Source organism: Salmo salar, chromosome 18 (assembly GCF_965601325.2).
Source record: "Salmo salar chromosome 18, fSalSal1, whole genome shotgun sequence".
In the NCBI taxonomy this organism is placed as follows: domain Eukaryota; kingdom Metazoa; phylum Chordata; class Actinopteri; order Salmoniformes; family Salmonidae; genus Salmo; species Salmo salar.
The window spans coordinates 57,190,302-57,210,242 of record NC_138308.1 but is presented as its reverse complement, the minus strand read 5'-3'; the positions used below and the strand labels follow the sequence as shown (position 1 = coordinate 57,210,242).

Below are 19,941 nucleotides of genomic sequence, written 5' to 3'. Positions count from 1 at the left end.
CTGTTCCCCTGTCCTGTTCCCCAACACAACCTCTCCTCTGACCGACTGTTCCCCTGTCCTGTTCCCCAACACAACCTCTCCTACAGCCGACATGTTACCCTGTCCTGTGCCCCTGTCCTGTGCCCCTGTCCTGTTCCCCAACACAACCTCTCCTCTGATCGACTGTTCCACTGTCCTGTTCCCCAACACAACCTCTCCTACAGCCGACATGTTCCCCTGTCCTGTTCCCCAACACAACCTCTCCTCTGACCGACTGTTCCCCTGTCCTGTTCCCCAACACAACCTCTCCTCTGACCGACTGTTTCCCTGTCCTGTTCCCCAACACAACCTCTCCTACAGCCGACATGTTCCCCTGTCCTGTTCCCCAACACAACCTCTCCTACAGCCGACATGTTCTCCTGTCCTGTTCCCCAACACAACCTCTCCTCTGACCGACTGTTCCCCTGTCCTGTTCCCCAACACAACCTCTCCTCTGACCGACTGTTCCCCTGTCCTTTTCCCCTGTCCTGTTCCCCAACACAACCTCTCCTACACCCGACATTTTCCCCTGTCCTGTTCCCCAACACAACCTCTCCTCTGACCGACTGTTCCCCTGTCCTGTCCCCCAACACAACCTCTCCTCTGGCCGACTGTTCCCCTGTCCTGTGTTCCTGTCCTGTTCCCCTGTCCTGTTCCCCAACACAACCTCTCCTCTGACCGACTGTTTCCCTGTCCTGTTCCCCTGTCCTGTTCTCCTGTCCTGTTCCCCAACACAACCTCTCCTCTGGCCGACTGTTCCCCTGTCCTGATCCCCAACACAACCTCTCCTCTGACCGACTGTTCCCCTGTCCTGTGACCCAACACAACCTCTCCTCTGCTATACTGCTGTCTTTTTTCCTGACTAACTCCCAGAATAATGTCCTGTCTGTGTGTGTTGATTCAGCTGCTGGACCTGTTCATGGTTTGGGACTGGTCTACGTACCTGGCTGACTACGGACAGCCCACCTCCAAGTACCTCCGGGTCAACCCTTCCACTGCACTAGCACTTTTAGAGAAGTGAGTACTGCCGTTTCTACTGTCTTTACTCAATGTGTAGTCAGTTTGTATTTCTACTGTCTTTACTCAATGTGTAGTCGGTTTGTAGTTCTACTGTCTACTCAATGTGTAGTCAGTTTGTAGTTCTGTCTTTACTTAATGTGTAGTCAGTTTGTAGTTCTACTGTCTTTACTCAATGTGTAGTCAGTTTGTAGTTCTACTGTCTTTACTCAATGTGTAGTCAGTTTGTATTTCTACTGTCTTTACTCAATGTGTAGTCAGTTTGTATTTCTACTTTCTACCGTCTTTACTCAATGTGTAGTCAGTTTGTAGTTCTACTGTCTCTTCTCAATGTGTAGTCAGTTTGTAGTTCTACTGTCTCTTCTCAATGTGTAGTCAGTTTGTAGTTCTACTGTCTACTGTCTTTACTCAATGTGTAGTCAGTTTGTAGTTCTACTGTCTTTACTCAATGTGTAGTCAGTTTGAAGTTTTACTGTCTTTACTCAATGTGTAGTCTGTTTGTATTTCTACTTTCTACTGTTTTTACTCAATGTGTAGTCAGTTTGTATTTCTACTTTCTACTGTCTTTACTCAATGTGTAGTCAGTTTGTAGTTCTACTGTCTCCACTCAATGTGTAGTCAGTTTGTATTTCTACTGTCTACTGTTTTTACTCAATGTGTAGTCAGTTTGTATTTCTACTGTCTTTACTCAATGTGTAGTCAGTTTGTAGTTCTACAGTCTCCACTCAATGTGTAGTCAGTTTGTAGTTCTACTGTCTTTACTCAATGTGTAGTCAGTTTGTAGTTCTACTGTCTTTACTCAATGTGTAGTCAGTTTGTAGTTCTACTGTCTTTACTCAGTGTAGTCAGTTTGTAGTTCTACTGTTTTTACTCAATGTGTAGTCAGTTTGTAGTTTTACTCTCTACTCAATGTGTAGTCAGTTTGTAGTTCTACTGTCTTTACTCAATGTGTAGTCAGTTTGTAGTTCTACTGTCTCTACTCAATGTGTAGTCAGTTTGTAGTTCTACTGTCTTTACTCAATGTGTAGTCAGTTTGTAGTTCTACTGTCTCTACTCAATGTGTAGTCAGTTTGTAGTTCTACTGTCTCTACTCAATGTGTAGTCAGTTTGTAGTTCTACTGTCTTTACTCAATGTGTAGTCAGTTTGTAGGTCTACTGTCTCTACTCAATGTGTAGTCAGTTTGTAGTTCTACTGTCTTTACTCAATGTGTAGTCAGTTTGTAGTTCTACTGTCTTTACTCAATGTGTAGTCCGTTTGTAGTTCTACTGTCTTTCCTCAATGTGTAGTCAGTTTGTAGTTCTACTGTCTTTACTCAATGTGTAGTCAGTTTGTAGTTCTACTGTCTCTACTCAATGTGTAGTCAGTTTGTAGTTCTACTGTCTCTACTCAATGTGTAGTCAGTTTGTAGTTCTACTGTCTTTACTCAATGTGTAGTCAGTTTGTAGGTCTACTGTCTCTACTCAATGTGTAGTCAGTTTGTAGTTCTACTGTCTTTACTCAATGTGTAGTCAGTTTGTAGTTCTACTGTCTTTACTCAATGTGTAGTCAGTTTGTAGTTCTACTGTCCTGGTTAGACCGAACTTAGTCAGACTGTCTTCTCTAACCTGCTAGACCTCTTAGTCTGTATCTGTTATCTACATATTCACTACTAGACCTCTTAGTCTGTATCTGTTATCTACATATCTACATATTCACTACTAGACCTCTTAGCCTGTATCTGTTATCTACATATTCACTACTAGACCTCTTAGTCTGTATCTGTTATCTACATATTCACTACTAGACCTCTTAGTCTGTATCTGCTATCTACATATTCACTACTAGACCTCTTAGTCTGTATCTGTTATCTACATATTCACTACTTCTTCTTTTCTCTTGTCTACTTGACCTTTGAACCTCTACCATGCAGAGTCTACAGGGGGTATGTTACACATTTTGGCTTAATTGTTTCTTCCCATAGTCTGGTGTCCATTGAAATTAATTTACACCGTATGGGTTAAGGGTCATTTACACCATATGGGTTAAGGGTCATTTACTCCATATGGGTTAAGGGTCATTTACTCCATATGGGTTAAGGGTCATTTACACCATATGGGTTAAGGGTCATTTACACCGTATGGGTTAAGGGTCATTTACTCCATATGGGTTAAGGGTCATTTACTCCATATGGGTTAAGGGTCATTTACTCCATATGGGTTAAGGGTCATTTACTCCATATGGGTTAAGGGTCATTTACACCGTATGGGTTACGATAATTTACACCATATGGGTTAAGGGTCATTTACACCATATAGGTTAAGGGTCATTTACACCATATGGGTTAAGGGTCATTTACTCCGTATGGGTTAAGGGTCATTTACTCCGTATGGGTTAAGGGTCATTTACACCGTATGGGTTAAGGGTCATTTACACCGTATGGGTTAAGGGTCATTTACACCATATGGGTTAAGGGTCATTTACACCATATGGGTTAAGGGTCATTTACACCATATGGGTTAAGGGTCATTTACTCCATATGGGTTAAGGGTCATTTACTCCATATGGGTTAAGGGTCATTTACACCATATGGGTTAAGGGTCATTTATCAAATAAAACAAGTCTCTATTCTTTAAGTGGGCAATAAGCCAAAACCCTGTACCTACTCCATCCAACAGTCTGTGGTTTGATGTTTCTCCTGATGTATCTCACTCTGGCTCTCTCTCTCTCTCTCTGGCTCTCTCTCTCTCTGGCTCTCTCTCTCTCTGGCTCTCTCTCTCTCTCTCTGGCTCTCTCTCTGGCTCTCTCTCTCTCTGTCTCTCTCTCTCTGGCTCTCTCTCTGGCTCTCTCTCTGGCTCTCTCTCTCTCTGGCTCTCTCTCTCTCTCTCTGGCTCTCTCTCTCTCTCTCTGGCTCTCTCTCTCTGGCTCTCTCTCTCTGGCTCTCTCTCTCTGGCTCTCTCTCTCTCTCTCTGGCTCTCTCTGGCTCTCTCTCTCTCTCTCTCTCTCTCTCTCTCTCCTCCTCTCTCCTCCAGAATGAAGGACACCAGTAAGAAGAACAACATCTTTTCTCAGTTCAGGAAGAATGACAGAGACAAACAGAAGCTGATTGAGACAGTGGTGAAACAGCTGAGGAGCCTGGTCAATGGGATGTCTCAACACTCCTAGAACACACACACACACGGACGGACGGACGGACGGACTAAGCTAAAAACAGTTTCTCTGTCATGAATGAGAAATGAGTGAAATGTTTTAAATGTATTTTTTTAAAGGCTCAGAATACTATGTTTTGTATATAGTGAGAGAGTTGCAGTGATTTGTATCACCACGGTGTTGCGATGGTGATGTAAGGAATGTAAAGATATCTCAGATGAAGACTGAACAGGAAGCTGATGGTCACTAGTTGAAGTGGCCCAGATAGGGGACTGAGCCGTCAAGGAGAGGCTCCAATCCCCCCCCCCCCCCCGAGCCCTATGCACCCTATCTGCCCTGCTCAAAAAAGTAGTGCACTATGTAGGGAATAGGGCCCTGCTCTAAAGTAGTGCACTATATAGGGAATAGGGCCCTGCTCTAAAGTAGTGCACTATATAGGGCCCTGGTCTAAAGTAGTGCACTATATAGGGAATAGGGCCCTGCTCTAAAGTAGTGCACTATATAGGGCCCTGGTCTAAAGTAGTGCACTATATATTGGATAATATTTAACACTACAGAGAATCACGCTGGGGTTGTGTCACAAATGTCGTCCTATTTCCACAGGGCTCTGGTCAATGCCAGGGATGCACTAGCTCCCCGTCTCTGCCAAGTCGTTCAGCCCAGCTTGAATCAAAACAGCTTTGATTAGTGTCCAAATGATCTGCATGAACATAGTTCCACTGTTTAAACCCAGTACAGGACCAGAGACCTTTGTTCATTTACACTCAAACTATTATCTTTTGACAAGAAAAGACACCCAAAATCAATTTTTTTTTAAAATTATTATTATTTTTTTGTATCAGCCAATTTATTAGCTAAATCAATTTTCTTGCATCCCAAAAAATTCTACTTGTTTTTGTTCCTCAGGGTAAATGAAAGCTTTTGGTTTCAAATGCTTTAGAATCTACCGTTAAGACATTTCAAGAAAAACAGCAATAAGGATCTAGTCTAGCCGCAGGTTCTGCTAACAGAACGACTTCTGTCTCAAATCTGAAATCACATTTCACAGTTGGATTTATGGTTTTTAATCTCTGCTACTTTTTTAAACAGGCATTTTGCACTGAATAGCTATTTCAGTTAGCCTTTTTTTTTAAAAATATATATATATAAATAGTTGCTTGTAAATGTCATTGTACATACCGCATATTTTGTAAAGAAAATAAGAATGCCGGCTTCCTTCTGTTAACGAATAAAAAAGGAGTTTGTTGTTATGAGATGCATCTCTTTAAATCTAAATATGTAAATTAATTAGTCTTTCAGTGAATTAAATTAACTACTATTAGTCAATACATCACCTGGTGAGAAATGTAATTTTTCTAAAAAAAAAAAAATTTTGGTTTCTAGTGTCGTAGTTAAAACAGGAAATTACTATTGAATAACCCGCTCCACATTCCAATGTGAAATGAACTGAGTGTTTCGTAAGGATGGACTGTCGTGGCGAGGGGAAGAGAATACGCCCCCTGTAACCTAATTTTATTTTGTTTTTATTTGTGTGCAGTAATAAAAATGTGTTCTCTCAATCAAACGCAGACTGGTGTGTATATTATATATATATCAAAGCATTTTAATTGTTAAGTATTGACAGAAATGGTTTGCGTTGTTGACATCACAGGAAGTTGATAACACAAGATATTTTACCGATGACATCTTGTCTTTATGGGAAGCTAGTTAGCTAGCTTATCTCAGGCCTAGAGGAGGGCGCGATCACTGGAGATGGAGGGATGACACCATCCTCGGGGCCCAGCCTGGCAGACCAACGTACACAGTCCCAGTTCCCCCATGCAGAGTACAAGACCCGATGCAGAGGAGGAGGATCTGTCCTGCTCTCTCAGCCAGCAGGCGTAAATACTGTGAAGGACACAGCTGTGAAGGTTTCCCTGGGAATCACGAAACAACTGGCTGAACAACCTGCTGCTCTAAGCTGTCCTGACAGGATATTCACACTACTAGCCCAGTCCGTTTTCATTTAGTCAACATCTGCCTGCCAGAGAGGTAAAGGGGTTTAGGCTACCTGACTGAAACAACAAAAAAATGTTTGTATTTATTTCACCTTTATTTAACCAGGTAGGCAAGTTGAGAACAAGTTCTCATTTACAACTGCGACCTGGCCAAGATAAAGCAAAGCAGTTCGACAACATACAACAACACAGAGTTACACATGGAGTAAAACAAACATACAGTCAATAATACAGTAGAAAAATAAGTCTATATGCAATGTGAGCAAATGAGGTGCGATAAGGGAGGTAAAGGCAATAAATAGGCCATGGTGGCAAAGTAAATACAATATAGCAAGTAAGTCAGTCAGAGTCAGGACCAAAGTCAGGACCAGAGTCAGTCAGAGTCAGTCAGAATCAGGACCAGAGTCAGGACCAGAGTCAGTCAGAGTCAGGACCAGAGTCAGGACTCTGGTCCTGACTCTGGTCCTGACTCTGGTCCTGACTCTGGTCCTGTCTCTGGTCCTGACTCTGGTCCTGACTCTGGTCCTGACTTGGGTCCTGACAGACTGACTCTGGTCCTGAGCCTCCTGACTCTGGTCCTGACTCTGGTCCTGACTGACTGACTTTGGTCCTGACTGACTGACTCTGGTCCTGACTCTGACTGACTCTGGTCCTGACTCTGACTGACTCTGGTCCTGACTGACTGACTCTGGTCCTGACTCTGACTGACTCTGGTCCTGACTCTGGTCCTGACTCTGGTCCTGACTCTGGTCCTGTCTCTGATCCCGTCTCTGGTCCTGACTCTGACTGACTCTGGTCCTAACTCGGGTCCTGACTGACTGACTCTGGTCCTGATTGACTGACTCTGGTCCTGACTCTGACTGACTCTGGTCCTGAAGCTGACTGACTCTGACTAACTCTGGTCCTGACTCTGACTAACTCTGGTCCTGACTCTGACTAACTCTGGTCCTGACTCTGACTGACTCTGGTCCTGACTCTGACTGACTCTGGTCCTGACTCTGACTGACTCTGGTCCTGTCTCTGGTCCTGTCTCTGGTCCTGACTCTGACTGACTCTGGTCCTAACTCGGGTCCTGACTGACTGACTCTGGTCCTGATTGACTGACTCTGGTCCTGACTCTGGTCCTGACTCTGACTGACTCTGGTCCTGACTCTGGTCCTGAAGCTGACTGACTCTGGTCCTGACTCTGACTAACTCTGGTCCTGACTCTGACTAACTCTGGTCCTGACTCTGACTGACTCTGGTCCTGACCCTGACTGACTCTGGTCCTGACTCTGGCTGACTCTGGTCCTGACTGACTGACTCTGGTCCTGACTCTGGCTAGCTCTGGTCCTGACTCTGACTGACTCTGGTCCTGACTCTGACTAACTCTGGTCCTGACTCTGACTGTCTCTGGTCCTGACTCTGGTCCTGACTCTGACTGACTCGGGTCCTGACTCGGGTCCTGACTGACTGACTGTGGTCCTGACTGACTGACTCTGCTCCTGACTCTGACTGACTCTGGTCCTGACTTGGCGATGCAGGAAGTGCTCTATTCACTACAGTGCGTCATCACTGACTCCTTGCTGTTTATAAAACCCCATCTGAACAGAACCGCTGTTTATAAAAACCCATCTGAATAGAACCGCTGTTTATAAAAACCCATCTGAACAGAACTGCTTTTTATAAAAACCCATCTGAACAGAACTGCTGTTTATAAAAACCCATCTGAACAGAACTGCTGTTTATAAAAACCCATCTGAACAGAACTGCTGTTTATAAAAACCCATTTGAACAGAACTGCTTTTTATAAAAACCCATCTGAACAGAACTGCTGTTTATAAAAACCCATCTGAACAGAACTGCTGTTTATAAAAACTCATCTGAACAGAACTGCTGTTTATAAAACCCATCTGAACAGAACTGCTGTTTATAAAAACCCATCTGAACAGAACCGCTGTTTATAAAAACCCATCTGAACAGAACTGCTGTTTATAAAAACCCATCTGAACAGGAGGCAGAACAAAACTGCTGTTTATGAAAACCCATCTGAACAGAACTGCTTTTTATAAAAACCCATCTGAACAGAACTGCTGTTTATAAAAACCCATCTGAACAGAACCGCTGTTTATAAAAACCCATCTGAACAGAACCGCTGTTTATAAAAACCCATCTGAACAGAACTGCTTTTTATAAAAACCCATCTGAACAGGAGGCAGAACAGAACTGCTGTTTATAAAAACCCATCTGAACAGAACTGCTGTTTATAAAAACCCATCTGAACAGAACTGCTGTTTATAAAAACCCATCTGAACAGAACTGCTTTTTATAAAAACCCATCTGAACAGAACCGCTGTTTATAAAAACCCATCTGAACAGAACCGCTGTTTATAAAAACCCATCTGAACAGAACCGCTGTTTATAAAAACCCATCTGAACAGAACTGCTGTTTATAAAAACCCATCTGAACAGAACTGCTGTTTATAAAAACCCATCTGAACAGGAGGCAGAACAAAACTGCTGTTTATAAAAACCCATCTGAACAGAACTGCTTTTTATAAAAACCCATCTGAACAGAACTGCTGTTTATAAAAACCCATCTGAACAGAACCGCTGTTTATAAAAACCCATCTGAACAGAACCGCTGTTTATAAAAACCCATCTGAACAGAACTGCTTTTTATAAAAACCCATCTGAACAGGAGGCAGAACAGAACTGCTGTTTATAAAAACCCATCTGAACAGAACTGCTGTTTTATAAAAACCCATCTGAACAGAACTGCTGTTTATAAAAACCCATCTGAACAGAACTGCTGTTTATAAAAACCCATCTGAACAGAACCGCTGTTTATAAAAACCCATCTGAACCGAACCGTTTTTTATAAAAACCCATCTGAACAGAACTGCTGTTTATAAAAACCCATCTGAACAGGAGGCAGAACAGAACTGCTGTTTATAAAAACCCATCTGAACAGATCTGCTTTTTATAAAAACCCATCTGAACAGAACCGCTGTTAATAAAAACCCATCTGAACAGAACTGCTGTTTATAAAAACCCATCTGAACAGGAGGCTGAACAGAACTGCTGTTTATAAAAACCCATCTGAACAGAACTGCTGTTTATAAAAACCCATCTGAACAGAACTGCTGTTTATAAAAACCCATCTGAACAGAACCGCTGTTTATAAAAACCCATCTGAACAGGAAGCAGAACAGAACTGAGTTCATGACTATTATATGAAAAGAGTTTAAATGGGTGAGTTTATTTTTCTAACTTCAATGGCACATTCTACATGTAAAACACTTGTTATGTAATTTTGAATATTTTTGACTCGGTTGGATAGCTAATACTGCCCAGATCACCTTATTTGACTGGTTTCTGACCCACTGACTCCGTTCCCGGTTAGAGGGGAATAAAGCAGCCCAAGAATTTACATTTTAGACATTTAGCAGACGCTCTTATCCAGAGAGACTTACAGTAGTGATTTCATAAATGTTTTTCATTAAAATGCAAATCATTTTATAACATTTTTGACATGCGTTTTTCATCTATTTTTTTGTTGTTATTCCATCTCTCACTGTTCAAATAAACCTACCATTAAAATTATAGACTGATAATTTGTTTGTCAGTGGGCAAACGTACAAAATCAGCTGGGGATCAAATACTTTTTTCCCCTCACTGAATTAGCGGACTGATGGAGCCATCTGTAGCCCCCCCCCCCCCCCCAATAAAATCTGGGGCCCCCCAAACATAGGTTGAATAAAAAAAGTAATTATTGTTAGGTATCACAACTGAGGATAAAACCCAAATGCAGATAGTTCGAATAACAGACGTTTATTGACAAAACGGGTGTCACGTCCTGACCAGCAGAGGGCGTATTGCTTAGTCTAGGTCAGGATGTGGCAGGGGGTTTGTGTTTATTAAATGTTGGGTTGATGATTGGGACTTCCAATTGAAGGCAGGTGTGTATAGTTGCCTTTGATTGGAGGTCCTATATAGGTGTGTGTGTTTGTCTTTGGGGTTGTGGGGAATTGTTCTGTGTTGAGCCTATGCTTTGCCAGACTGTTGGTTGTTCATGCATTCTCGTGAGTTCTTTGTTATTTTGGGTGTTCATTTTTGATAGTTAATAAAAGTCAAGATGAGCCTGCACATACCTGCTGCGTTTTGGTCCATTTCTACCGACGACAACTGTGACAGAATTCCCCACCAACAAAGGACCAAGCAGCGGAAGAAGGCTGGCGAGGTAAGGGAGACCGAGAGGCACCCCCAATAATTTTTTAGGGGGGGGGCACAAGGGCTGTTTGACGGGGCAAGAGCTGCCCGCCAGTCAACAGTCGCCAGAGCTGCCCGCCAGTCAACAGTCGTCATCAGAGCTGCCCGCCAGCCAACAGTCGTCATCAGAGCTGCCCGCCAGTCAACAGTCGTCATCAGAGCTGCCAGCCAGTCAACAGTCGTCGTCAGAGCTGCCCGCCAGTCAACAGTCGTCGTCAGAGCTGCCCGCCAGTCAACAGTCGTCGTCAGAGCTGCCCGCCAGTCAACAGTCGTCAGAGCTGCCCGCCAGTCAACAGTCGTCAGAGCTGCCCGCCAGTCAACAGTCGTCAGAGCTGCCCGCCAGTCAACAGTCGCCAGAGAGGTCAGACTGCGCTGAACTGCCGGAGTGGCCAGACTGCGCTGAACTGCCGGAGTGGCCAGACTGCCCCGACCTGCCGGAGTGGCCGGACTGCCCCGACCTGCCGGAGTGGCCGGACTGCCCCGACCTGCCGGAGTGGCCGGACTGCCCCGACCTGCCGGAGTGGCCGGACTGCCCCGACCTGCCGGAGTGGCCGGACTGCCCCGACCTGCCGGAGTGGCCGGACTGCCCCGACCTGCCGGAGTGGCCGGACTGCCCCGACCTGCCGGAGTGGCCGGACTGCCCCGACCTGCCGGAGTGGCCAGACTGCCCCGACCTGCCGGAGTGGCCAGACTGCCCCGACCTGCCGGAGTAGCCAGACTGCCCCGACCTACCGGAGTGGCCAGACTGCCCCGACCTGCCGGAGTGGCCAGACTGCCCCGACCTGCCGGAGTGGCCAGACTGCCCCGACCTGCCGGCGTGGCCAGACTGCCCCGACCTGCCGGAGTGGCCAGACTGCCCCGACCTGCCGGAGTGGCCAGACTGCCCCGACCGTCCCGGAGTGGCCAGACTGCCCCGACCGTCCCGAGTGGCCAGACTGCCCCGACCGTCCCGAGTGGCCAGACTGCCCCGACCGTCCCGAGTGGCCAGACTGCCCCGACCGTCCCGAGTGGCCAGACTGCCCCGACCGTCCCGAGTGGCCAGACTGCCCCGACCGTCCCGAGTGGCCAGACTGCCCCGACCGCCCCGAGTGTCCCGAGCTGCCAGAGTCGCCCGACTGCCTGGAACGGCCTGCACCTGAGCCACCTCCAGGATAGGTGGGTTGCGGAGGGAGGGTGTAGCACAGTGCCGTCGGTGAAGGCAGCCACCTTCCCTCCCTTATGGTTTAGGGGTTATTGTTTGTTGGGTTTTTGTTGGGGTATTGGGGATTTTCTTGTTTTTCTTTTTTAGGTGCATCCTGGAGTCTGCACCTTGAGGGGGGGGGGGGTACTGTCACGTCCTGACCAGCAGAGGGCGTATTGCTTAGTCTAGGTCAGGATGTGGCAGGGGGTTTGTGTTTGTTAAATGTTGGGTTGATGATTGGGACTTCCAATTGAAGGCAGGTGTGTATAGTTGCCTTTGATTGGAGGTCCTATATAGGTGTGTGTGTTTGTCTTTGGGGTTGGGGGGAATTGTTCTGTGTTGAGCCTATGCTTTGCCAGACTGTTGGTTGTTCATTCATTCTCGTGAGTTCTTTGTTATTTTGGGTGTTCATTTTTGATAGTTAATAAAAGTCAAGATGAGCCTGCACATACCTGCTGCGTTTTGGTCCATTTCTACCAACGACAACTGTGACAACGGGGCAGGCAGAGGTCAGTAATCCACGGCAGACTCAGAAAGGTACTGAACAGCAGGCAGGTAGAATGGTCCAAACCCGGGAGAACTACAAAACATGGACTAGAGAGAACAGGAGTACGGGGAAAAAAAACACGCTGGTAGGCTTGACAAAACAAGACGAACTGGCAACAGACAAACAGAAAAAGAGGGGACAGAGGGCTGTGAGACAGCGGTTTAATCCTTGATACATGAAAAGTGGGTTGTATACGGAGGGTTTGTATATTTTAGAGATGGCCGAAAGGGACGATAAAATTGTGGGACAGTTTGTGGGACTCCACCCAGAGGGGCAGATCCCGAGTGGGCAGCCATACCCTCTGCCTGAGACGGTAGTGGGGAGCCAGGGTCCCGTGGCGGTCTACCTGTCGTTGATACCTAGAGGTGGTCTTGAGAAGAGCAGACCGAGCTCTCTTCCAGGTATGGCGACAGTGGCGGACGAACATCTAGGCCAGGGTATGCTGACCTCTTCCTCCTTCTTGCTAAGGGAATAGCAGGGGCTGATGACCCATCTAATACTCGAAAGGCGAGAGACCAGCCGCTGAGCAGGAGAGAGTGCTGCAGGCGTATTCAACCCACACAAGCTGCTGGCTCCAGGTGGTGGGGTTGGCGGAGACGAGGCAACGAAGAGTCGTCTCCAGGTCCTGATTGGCTCGCTCCGACAGGCTGTTTAGACTGGAGGTGGAACCCGGAGGACAGGCAGACCGACGACCCAATGAGTGTGCGGAACGCCTTCCAGAACCGGGACAAGAACTGATGGCCACAGTCGGAGACCATGTCCACCGGAAGTCCATGGATCCGGAAGACGTCCTGCACCATGAGCCGGGCCGTCTCCTGCACCATGAGCCGGGCCGTCTCCTTGGCTGAGGGTAGCTTGGGGAGGGGAATGAAATAGGCAGCTTTGGAAAACCTGTCCACCATCAGATGGAGGGAGACCAGTGACGAAGTCCAGGGATATACAGTCCCAGTCAAAGGTTTGGACACACCTACTCATTCCAGGGTTTTTCTTTATTTTTACTATTTTCTACATTTTAGAATAATAGTGAAGACATCAAAACTATGAAATAACACATATGGAATCATGTAGTAACCAAAAAAAGTGTTAAACAAATAAAAATATATGGAATTCCTTTATTTCTTATTGCGTTTGAGCCAATCACTTGTGTTGTGACAAGGTAGGGGTGGTATACAGAAGATAGCCCTATTTGGTAAAAGACCAAGTCCATAGAAGATGACCTATGCTTTAAGTAATAAATTAAACTAATTTGTGAAAATAGGGCAACTCTTCCTGGACTATATGGGAACACTTCCATTGAGGTTGTTGGATGTCCTCTTGTAGATTGATGTAGCTATTGTCTCTCTAATGTACTGTTTGTATTGCTTTGTGTCTATGTCGGTCTCTCTTGTCATTTGTCCTATTTAGTCATTATTAGTATTATTACTATTCTAATTGTATTTATTTTGTCATTGTTTTAATTCATTTTTTTTATTTTGGAGGCTGTGGCGGGTGGAAAAACCTTTTGTTGTAGTACTAGCTGTATTGTACTGTTGTTGAATAATTTAAAAAATATATATATGAAAAATAAAAAGGAAAGAAATTCCACAAATTAACTTTTAACAAGGCACACCTGTTAATTGAAATGCATTCCAGGTGACTACCTCATGAAGCTGGTTGAGAGAATGCCAAGAGTGTGCAAAGCTGTCATAAAGGCAAAGGGTGGCTACTTTGAAGAATCTCAAATCTAAAATATATTTTTGATTTGTTTAACACTTTTTTGGTTATTACATGATTCCATATGTGTTATTTCATAGATTTGATGTCTTCACTATTATTCTACAATATAGAAAATAGTAAAAATAAAGAAAAAGGACATTCTCTCTTTCTCCCCTGACCCATCTGTCTATCTCCTCATTTGAATTCCATGCTGTCACAGTTACCAGCCCTTTCAAGCTTAACATCCTTATCATTTATCGCCCTCCAGGTTCCCTTGGAGAGTTCATCAATGAGCTTGACGCCTTGATAAGTTCCTTTCCTGAGGATGGCTCACCTCTCACAGTTTTGGGTGACTTTAACCTCCCCACGTCTACCTTTGACTCATTCCTCTCTGCCTCCTTCTTTCCACTCCTCTCCTCTTTTGACCTCACCCTCTCACCTTCCCCCCCTACTCACAAGGCAGGCAATACGCTTGACCTCATCTTTACTAGATGCTGTTCTTCCACTGATCTCATTGCAACTCCCCTCCAAATCTCCGACCACTACCTTGTATCCTTTTCCCTCTTGCTCTCATCCAAAACTTCTCACTCTGCCCCTACTCGGATGGTATTGCGCCGTCCCAACCTTCGCTCTCTCTCTCCCGCTACTCTCTCCTCTTCCATCCTATCATCTCTTCCCTCTGCTCAAACCTTCTCCAACCTATCTCCTGATTCTGCCTCCTCAACCCTCCTCTCCTCCCTTTCTGCATCCTTTGATTTTCTCTGTCCCCTATCCTCCAGGCCGGCTCGGTCCTCCCCTCCTGCTCCGTGGCTCGACGACTCACTACGAGCTCACAGAACAAGGCTCCGGGCAGCCGAGCGGAAATGGAGGAAAACTCGCCTCCCTGCGGACCTGGCATCCTTTCACTCACTCCTCTCTACATTCTCCTCTTCTGTCTCTGCTGCTAAAGCCACTTTCTACCACTCTAAATTCCAAGCATCTGCCTCTAACCCTAGGAAGCTCTTTGCTACCTTCTCCTCCCTCCTGAATCCTCCTCCCCCTCCCCCCCCCCTCCTCCCTCTCTGCGGATGACTTCGTCAACCATTTTGAAAAGAAGGTTGACGATATCCGATCCTCGTTTGCTAAGTCAAACGACACCGCTGGTCCTGCTCACACTTCCCTACCCTGTGCTTTGACCTCTTTCTCCCCTCTCTCTCCAGATGAAATCTCGCGTCTTGTGACGGCCGGCCGCCCAACAACCTGCCCACTTGACCCTATCCCCTCCTCTCTTCTCCAGACCATTTCCGGAGACCTTCTCCCCTTCCTCACCTCGCTCATCAACTCATCCTTGACCGCTGGCTACGTCCCTTCCGTCTTCAAGAGAGCGAGAGTTGCACCCCTTCTGAAAAAACCTACACTCGATCCCTCCGATGTCAACAACTACAGACCAGTATCCCTTCTTTCTTTTCTCTCCAAAACTCTTGAACGTGCCGTCCTTTGCCAGCTCTCCTGCTATCTCTCTCAGAATGACCTTCTTGATCCTAATCAGTCAGGTTTCAAGACTGGGCATTCAACTGAGACTGCTCTTCTCTGTGTCACGGAGGCTCTCCGCACTGCTAAAGCTAACTCTCTCTCCTCTGCTCTCATCCTTCTAGACCTATCTGCTGCCTTTGATACTGTGAACCATCAGATCCTCCTCTCCACCCTCTCCGAGTTGGGCATCTCCGGCGCGGCCCAGGCTTGGATTGCGTCCTACCTGACAGGTCGCTCCTACCAGGTGGCGTGGCGAGAATCTGTCTCCGCACCATGCGCTCTCACCACTGGTGTCCCCCAGGGCTCTGTTCTAGGCCCTCTCCTATTCTCGCTATACACCAAGTCACTTGGCTCTGTCATATCCTCACATGGTCTCTCCTATCATTGCTATGCAGACGACACACAATTAATCTTCTCCTTTCCCCCTTCTGATAACCAGGCGGCGAATCGCATCTCTGCATGTCTGTCAGACATATCAGTGTGGATGACGGATCACCAGCTCAAGCTGAACCTCGGCAAGACAGAGCTGCTCTTCCTCCCGGGGAAGGACTGCCCGTTCCATGATCTCGCCATCACGGTTGACAACTCCCTTGTGTCCTCCTCCCAGAGTGCTAAGAACCTTGGCGTGATCCTGGACAACACCCTGTCGTTCTCCACTAACATCAAGGCGGTGACCCGATCCTGTAGGTTCATGCTCTACAACATTCGCAGAGTACGACCCTGCCTCACACAGGAAGCGGCGCAGGTCCTAATCCAGGCACTTGTCATCTCCCGTCTGGATTACTGCAACTCGCTGTTGGCTGGGCTCCCTGCCTGTGCCATTAAACCCCTACAACTCATCCAGAACGCCGCAGCCCGTCTGGTGTTCAACCTTCCCAAGTTCTCTCACCACACCCCGCTCCTCCGCTCTCTCCACTGGCTTCCAGTTGAAGCTCGCATCCGCTACAAGACCATGGTGATTGCCTACAGAGCTGTGAAGGGAACGGCACCTCCATACCTTCAGGCTCTGATCAGGCCCTACACCCAAACAAGGGCACTGCGTTCATCCACCACTGGCCTGCTGGCCCCCCTACCTCTGAGGAAGCACAGTTCCCGCTCAGCCCAGTCAAAACTGTTCGCTGCTCTGGCACCCCAATGGTGGAACAAGCTCCCTCACGACGCCAGGACAGCGGAGACACCTGAAACCCCACCTCTTTAAGGAATACCTAGGATAGGATAAAGTAATCCTTCTAACCCCCCCCCCCCCCCTTAAAAGATTTAGATGCACTATTGTAAAGTGGTTGTTCCACTGGATATCATAAGGTGAATGCACCATTTTGTAAGTCGCTCTGGATAAGAGCGTCTGCTAAATGACTTAAATGTAATGTAAATGTAAAAACCCTGGAATGATTAGGTGTGTCAAGTTTTGACTAGTACTGTATATACAGGATGTAAAGTCTGTTATTTATAGAGCATGTGTATACAGGATGTAAAATCTATTTATAGAGCATTTATATACAGGATGTAAAGTCTAATATTAGTTATGGAGCATTTATATACAGGATGTAAAATCTGTTATTTATAGAGCATTTATATACAGGATGTAAAGTCTGTTATTTATAGAGAATTTATATACAGGATGTAAAGTCTGTATATTTATAGAGCATTTATATACAGGATGTAAAGTCTGTTATTTATATACATGATGTTTATATAATGACCAGGTGATGAGTGAATTATGTAATATAGTTTACCAACCTGAAACATTCCTTTTGTCCTGGTGGATTTAAAAAAAATTGGTGTATTTGACAAAGTTATTTATACAAAGTCTGTTATTTATATACAGGATGTAAACTCTGTTATTTATAGAGCATTTATATACAGGATGTAAAGTCTGTTATTTATATACAGGATGTAAAATCTGTTATTTATAGAGCATTTATATACAGGATGTAAAGTCTGTTATTTATATACATGATGTTTATATAATGACCAGGTGATGAGTGAATTATGTAATATAGTTTACCAACCTGAAACATTCCTTTTGTCCTGGTGGATTTTAAAAAAATGGTATATTTGACAAAGTTAATAAAATGGAATACTTTCCCCATTGTACCGATACTCTGAATAAAAAGGAGCTTCTTCTGTCGGTGAAGAAGCCAGAAACAGACCAAGAAACTTTGTCTCAGTTCCAAATGACATGCTATCCCCTTTATAGTGCACTACATTTGACCAGGTAAAGTATAGCACTATATAGGGAATAGAGTGCTATTTGGGAACGTGTCTGGATTTCTTTCCCTGCGATGTGTTATGTGGTAATAACGAGCTGGAATCAAAGATCAGTGGTCAGCCCAACCTATTTACACATTACACCCATTCTAAATCAGATCAGAGGTCGGCCCAACCTGTTTACACATTACACCCATTCTAAATCAGATCAGTGGTCAGCCCAACCTATTTACACATTACACCCATTCTAAATCAGATCAGTGGTCGGCCCAACCTTTTTACACATTACACCCATTCTAAATCAGATCAGTGGTCGGCCCAACCTAATTACACATTACACCCATTCTAAATCAGATCAGTGGTCGGTCCAACCTATTTGCACATTACACCCATTCTAAATCAGATCAGTGGTCGGCTCAACCTATTTACACATTACACCCATTCTAAATCAGATCAGCGGTCGGCCCAACCTATTTACACATTACACCCATTCTAAATCAGATCAGTGGTCGGCCCAACCTGTTTACACATTACACCCATTCTAAATCAGATCAGTGGTTGGCCCGACCTATTTACACATTACACCCATTCTAAATCAGATCAGTGGTCGGCCCAACCTATTTCCACATTACACCCATTCTAAATCAGATCAGAGGTCGGCCCAACCTATTTACACATTACACCCATTCTAAATCAGATCAGAGGTCGGCCCGACCTATTTACACATTACACCCATTCTAAATCAGATCAGTGGTCGGCCCAACCTATTTACACATTCAACCCATTCTAAATCAGATCAGTGGTCGGCACAACCTAATTACACATTACACCCATTCTAAATCAGATCAGTGGTCTACCCAACCTATTTACACATTACACCCATTCTAAATCAGATCAGTGGTTGGCCCAACCTGTTTACACATTACACCCATTCTAAATCAGATCAGTGGTCGGTCCAACCTATTTACACATTACACCCATTCTAAATCAGATCAGTGGTCGGTCCAACGTATTTACACATTACACCCATTCTAAATCAGATCAGTGGTCGGCACAACCTAATTACACATTACACCCATTCTAAATCAGATCAGTGGTCTACCCAACCTATTTACACATTACACCCATTCTAAATCAGAGCAGTGGTTGTCCCAACCTATTTACACATTACACCCATTCTAAATCAGATCAGAGGCTGGCCCAACCTATTTACACTTTACACCCATTCTAAATCAGATCAGTGGTTGGCCCAACCTATTTACACATTACACCCATTCTAAATCAGATCAGAGGTCAGCCCGACCTATTTACACATTACACCCATTCTAAATCATGATCCCTCTTTTCTCTCCTCTCACACCTTTTTCATTTCAATACAAATCTGACGTAATAAATGGCCCATTGTTTCCCATTCAACTAAAAAAAAAAACACTTGAGGGTGTTTTTCCACAGGATGGATATAACTCCACCTACCGGGACTCCCTCCCTCAAACAAGCCCAGAGAAATTAGACCTGACGGGGGGGAATGGCTGCACCTAGAGCCACTGGGTCGGTGGAGGGACTGGAGGGACTGACCTCTGGGTGAACCGCTGAGCGGTGCCTCTCCTGGGTGGAGGGACTGACCTCTGGGTGAACCGCTGAGCGGTGCGTCTCCTGGGTGGAGGGACCGGAGGGACTGACCTCTGGGTGAACCACTGAGCGGTGCCTCTCCTCGGTGGAGGGACTGACCCCTGGGTGAACCGCTGAGCGGTGCCTCTCCTCGGTGGAGGGACTGACCTCTGGGTGAACCGCTGAGCGGTGCCTCTCCTCGGTGGAGGGACCGGAGGGACTGACCTCTGGGTGAACCCGCTGAGCGGTGCCTCTCCTGGGTGGAGGGACCGGAGGGACTGACCTCTGGGTGAACCGCTGAGCGGTGCCTCTCCTGGGTGGAGGGACCGGAGGGACTGACCTCTGGGTGAACCGCTGAGCGGTGCCTCTCCTGACTTCACCCCCCCTTCTCTCCTGTTGTGACAGAACCTCCAACTGCACATACGTCATGCAAACCTACAAATCAAATCTCCTCCCCTCTATAAGTGGACAGGGGAGCCCTTTGCACAGCACATAAAGAGAGACACATCGAGGTTTTAATGGAAGATATATGGTCATTAAAAAAAAGAAACTGTGAATGAATGATGTTAACAATAGTTTGATCTGTCTTAAATTATCCAAGCGGGTAGTTTACAGGCTAGTAGTGATAATATATATTACATTATCCTAATGGGTTACAGGCTAGTAGTGATAATATATTACATTATCCTAGTGGGTAGTTTGCAGGCTAGTAGTGATAATATATTACATTATCCTAGTGGGTAGTTTACAGGCTAGTAGTGATAATATATATTACATTATC

At 45.7% G+C, this 19,941-nt stretch overlaps 1 protein-coding gene across 6 annotated transcripts in view; it reads left to right on the top strand.

The window, feature by feature from the left end:
- Nucleotides 1-5,726, top strand: part of exoc6 (exocyst complex component 6) — a 388,637-nt gene extending 382,911 nt beyond the window's left edge. For all 6 annotated transcript variants that reach the window (XM_082965010.1, XM_082965008.1, XM_082965009.1 and 3 more), the window contains 2 exons: nt 923-1,035; nt 4,045-5,726. In XM_082965010.1, coding sequence (XP_082821136.1) covers nt 923-1,035; nt 4,045-4,177 — 246 coding nt within the window. In that variant the 3' untranslated portion in view covers nt 4,178-5,726. The remainder of the gene's footprint in view (nt 1-922; nt 1,036-4,044) is intronic.
- Nucleotides 5,727-19,941: the final 14,215 nt, after the last annotated feature.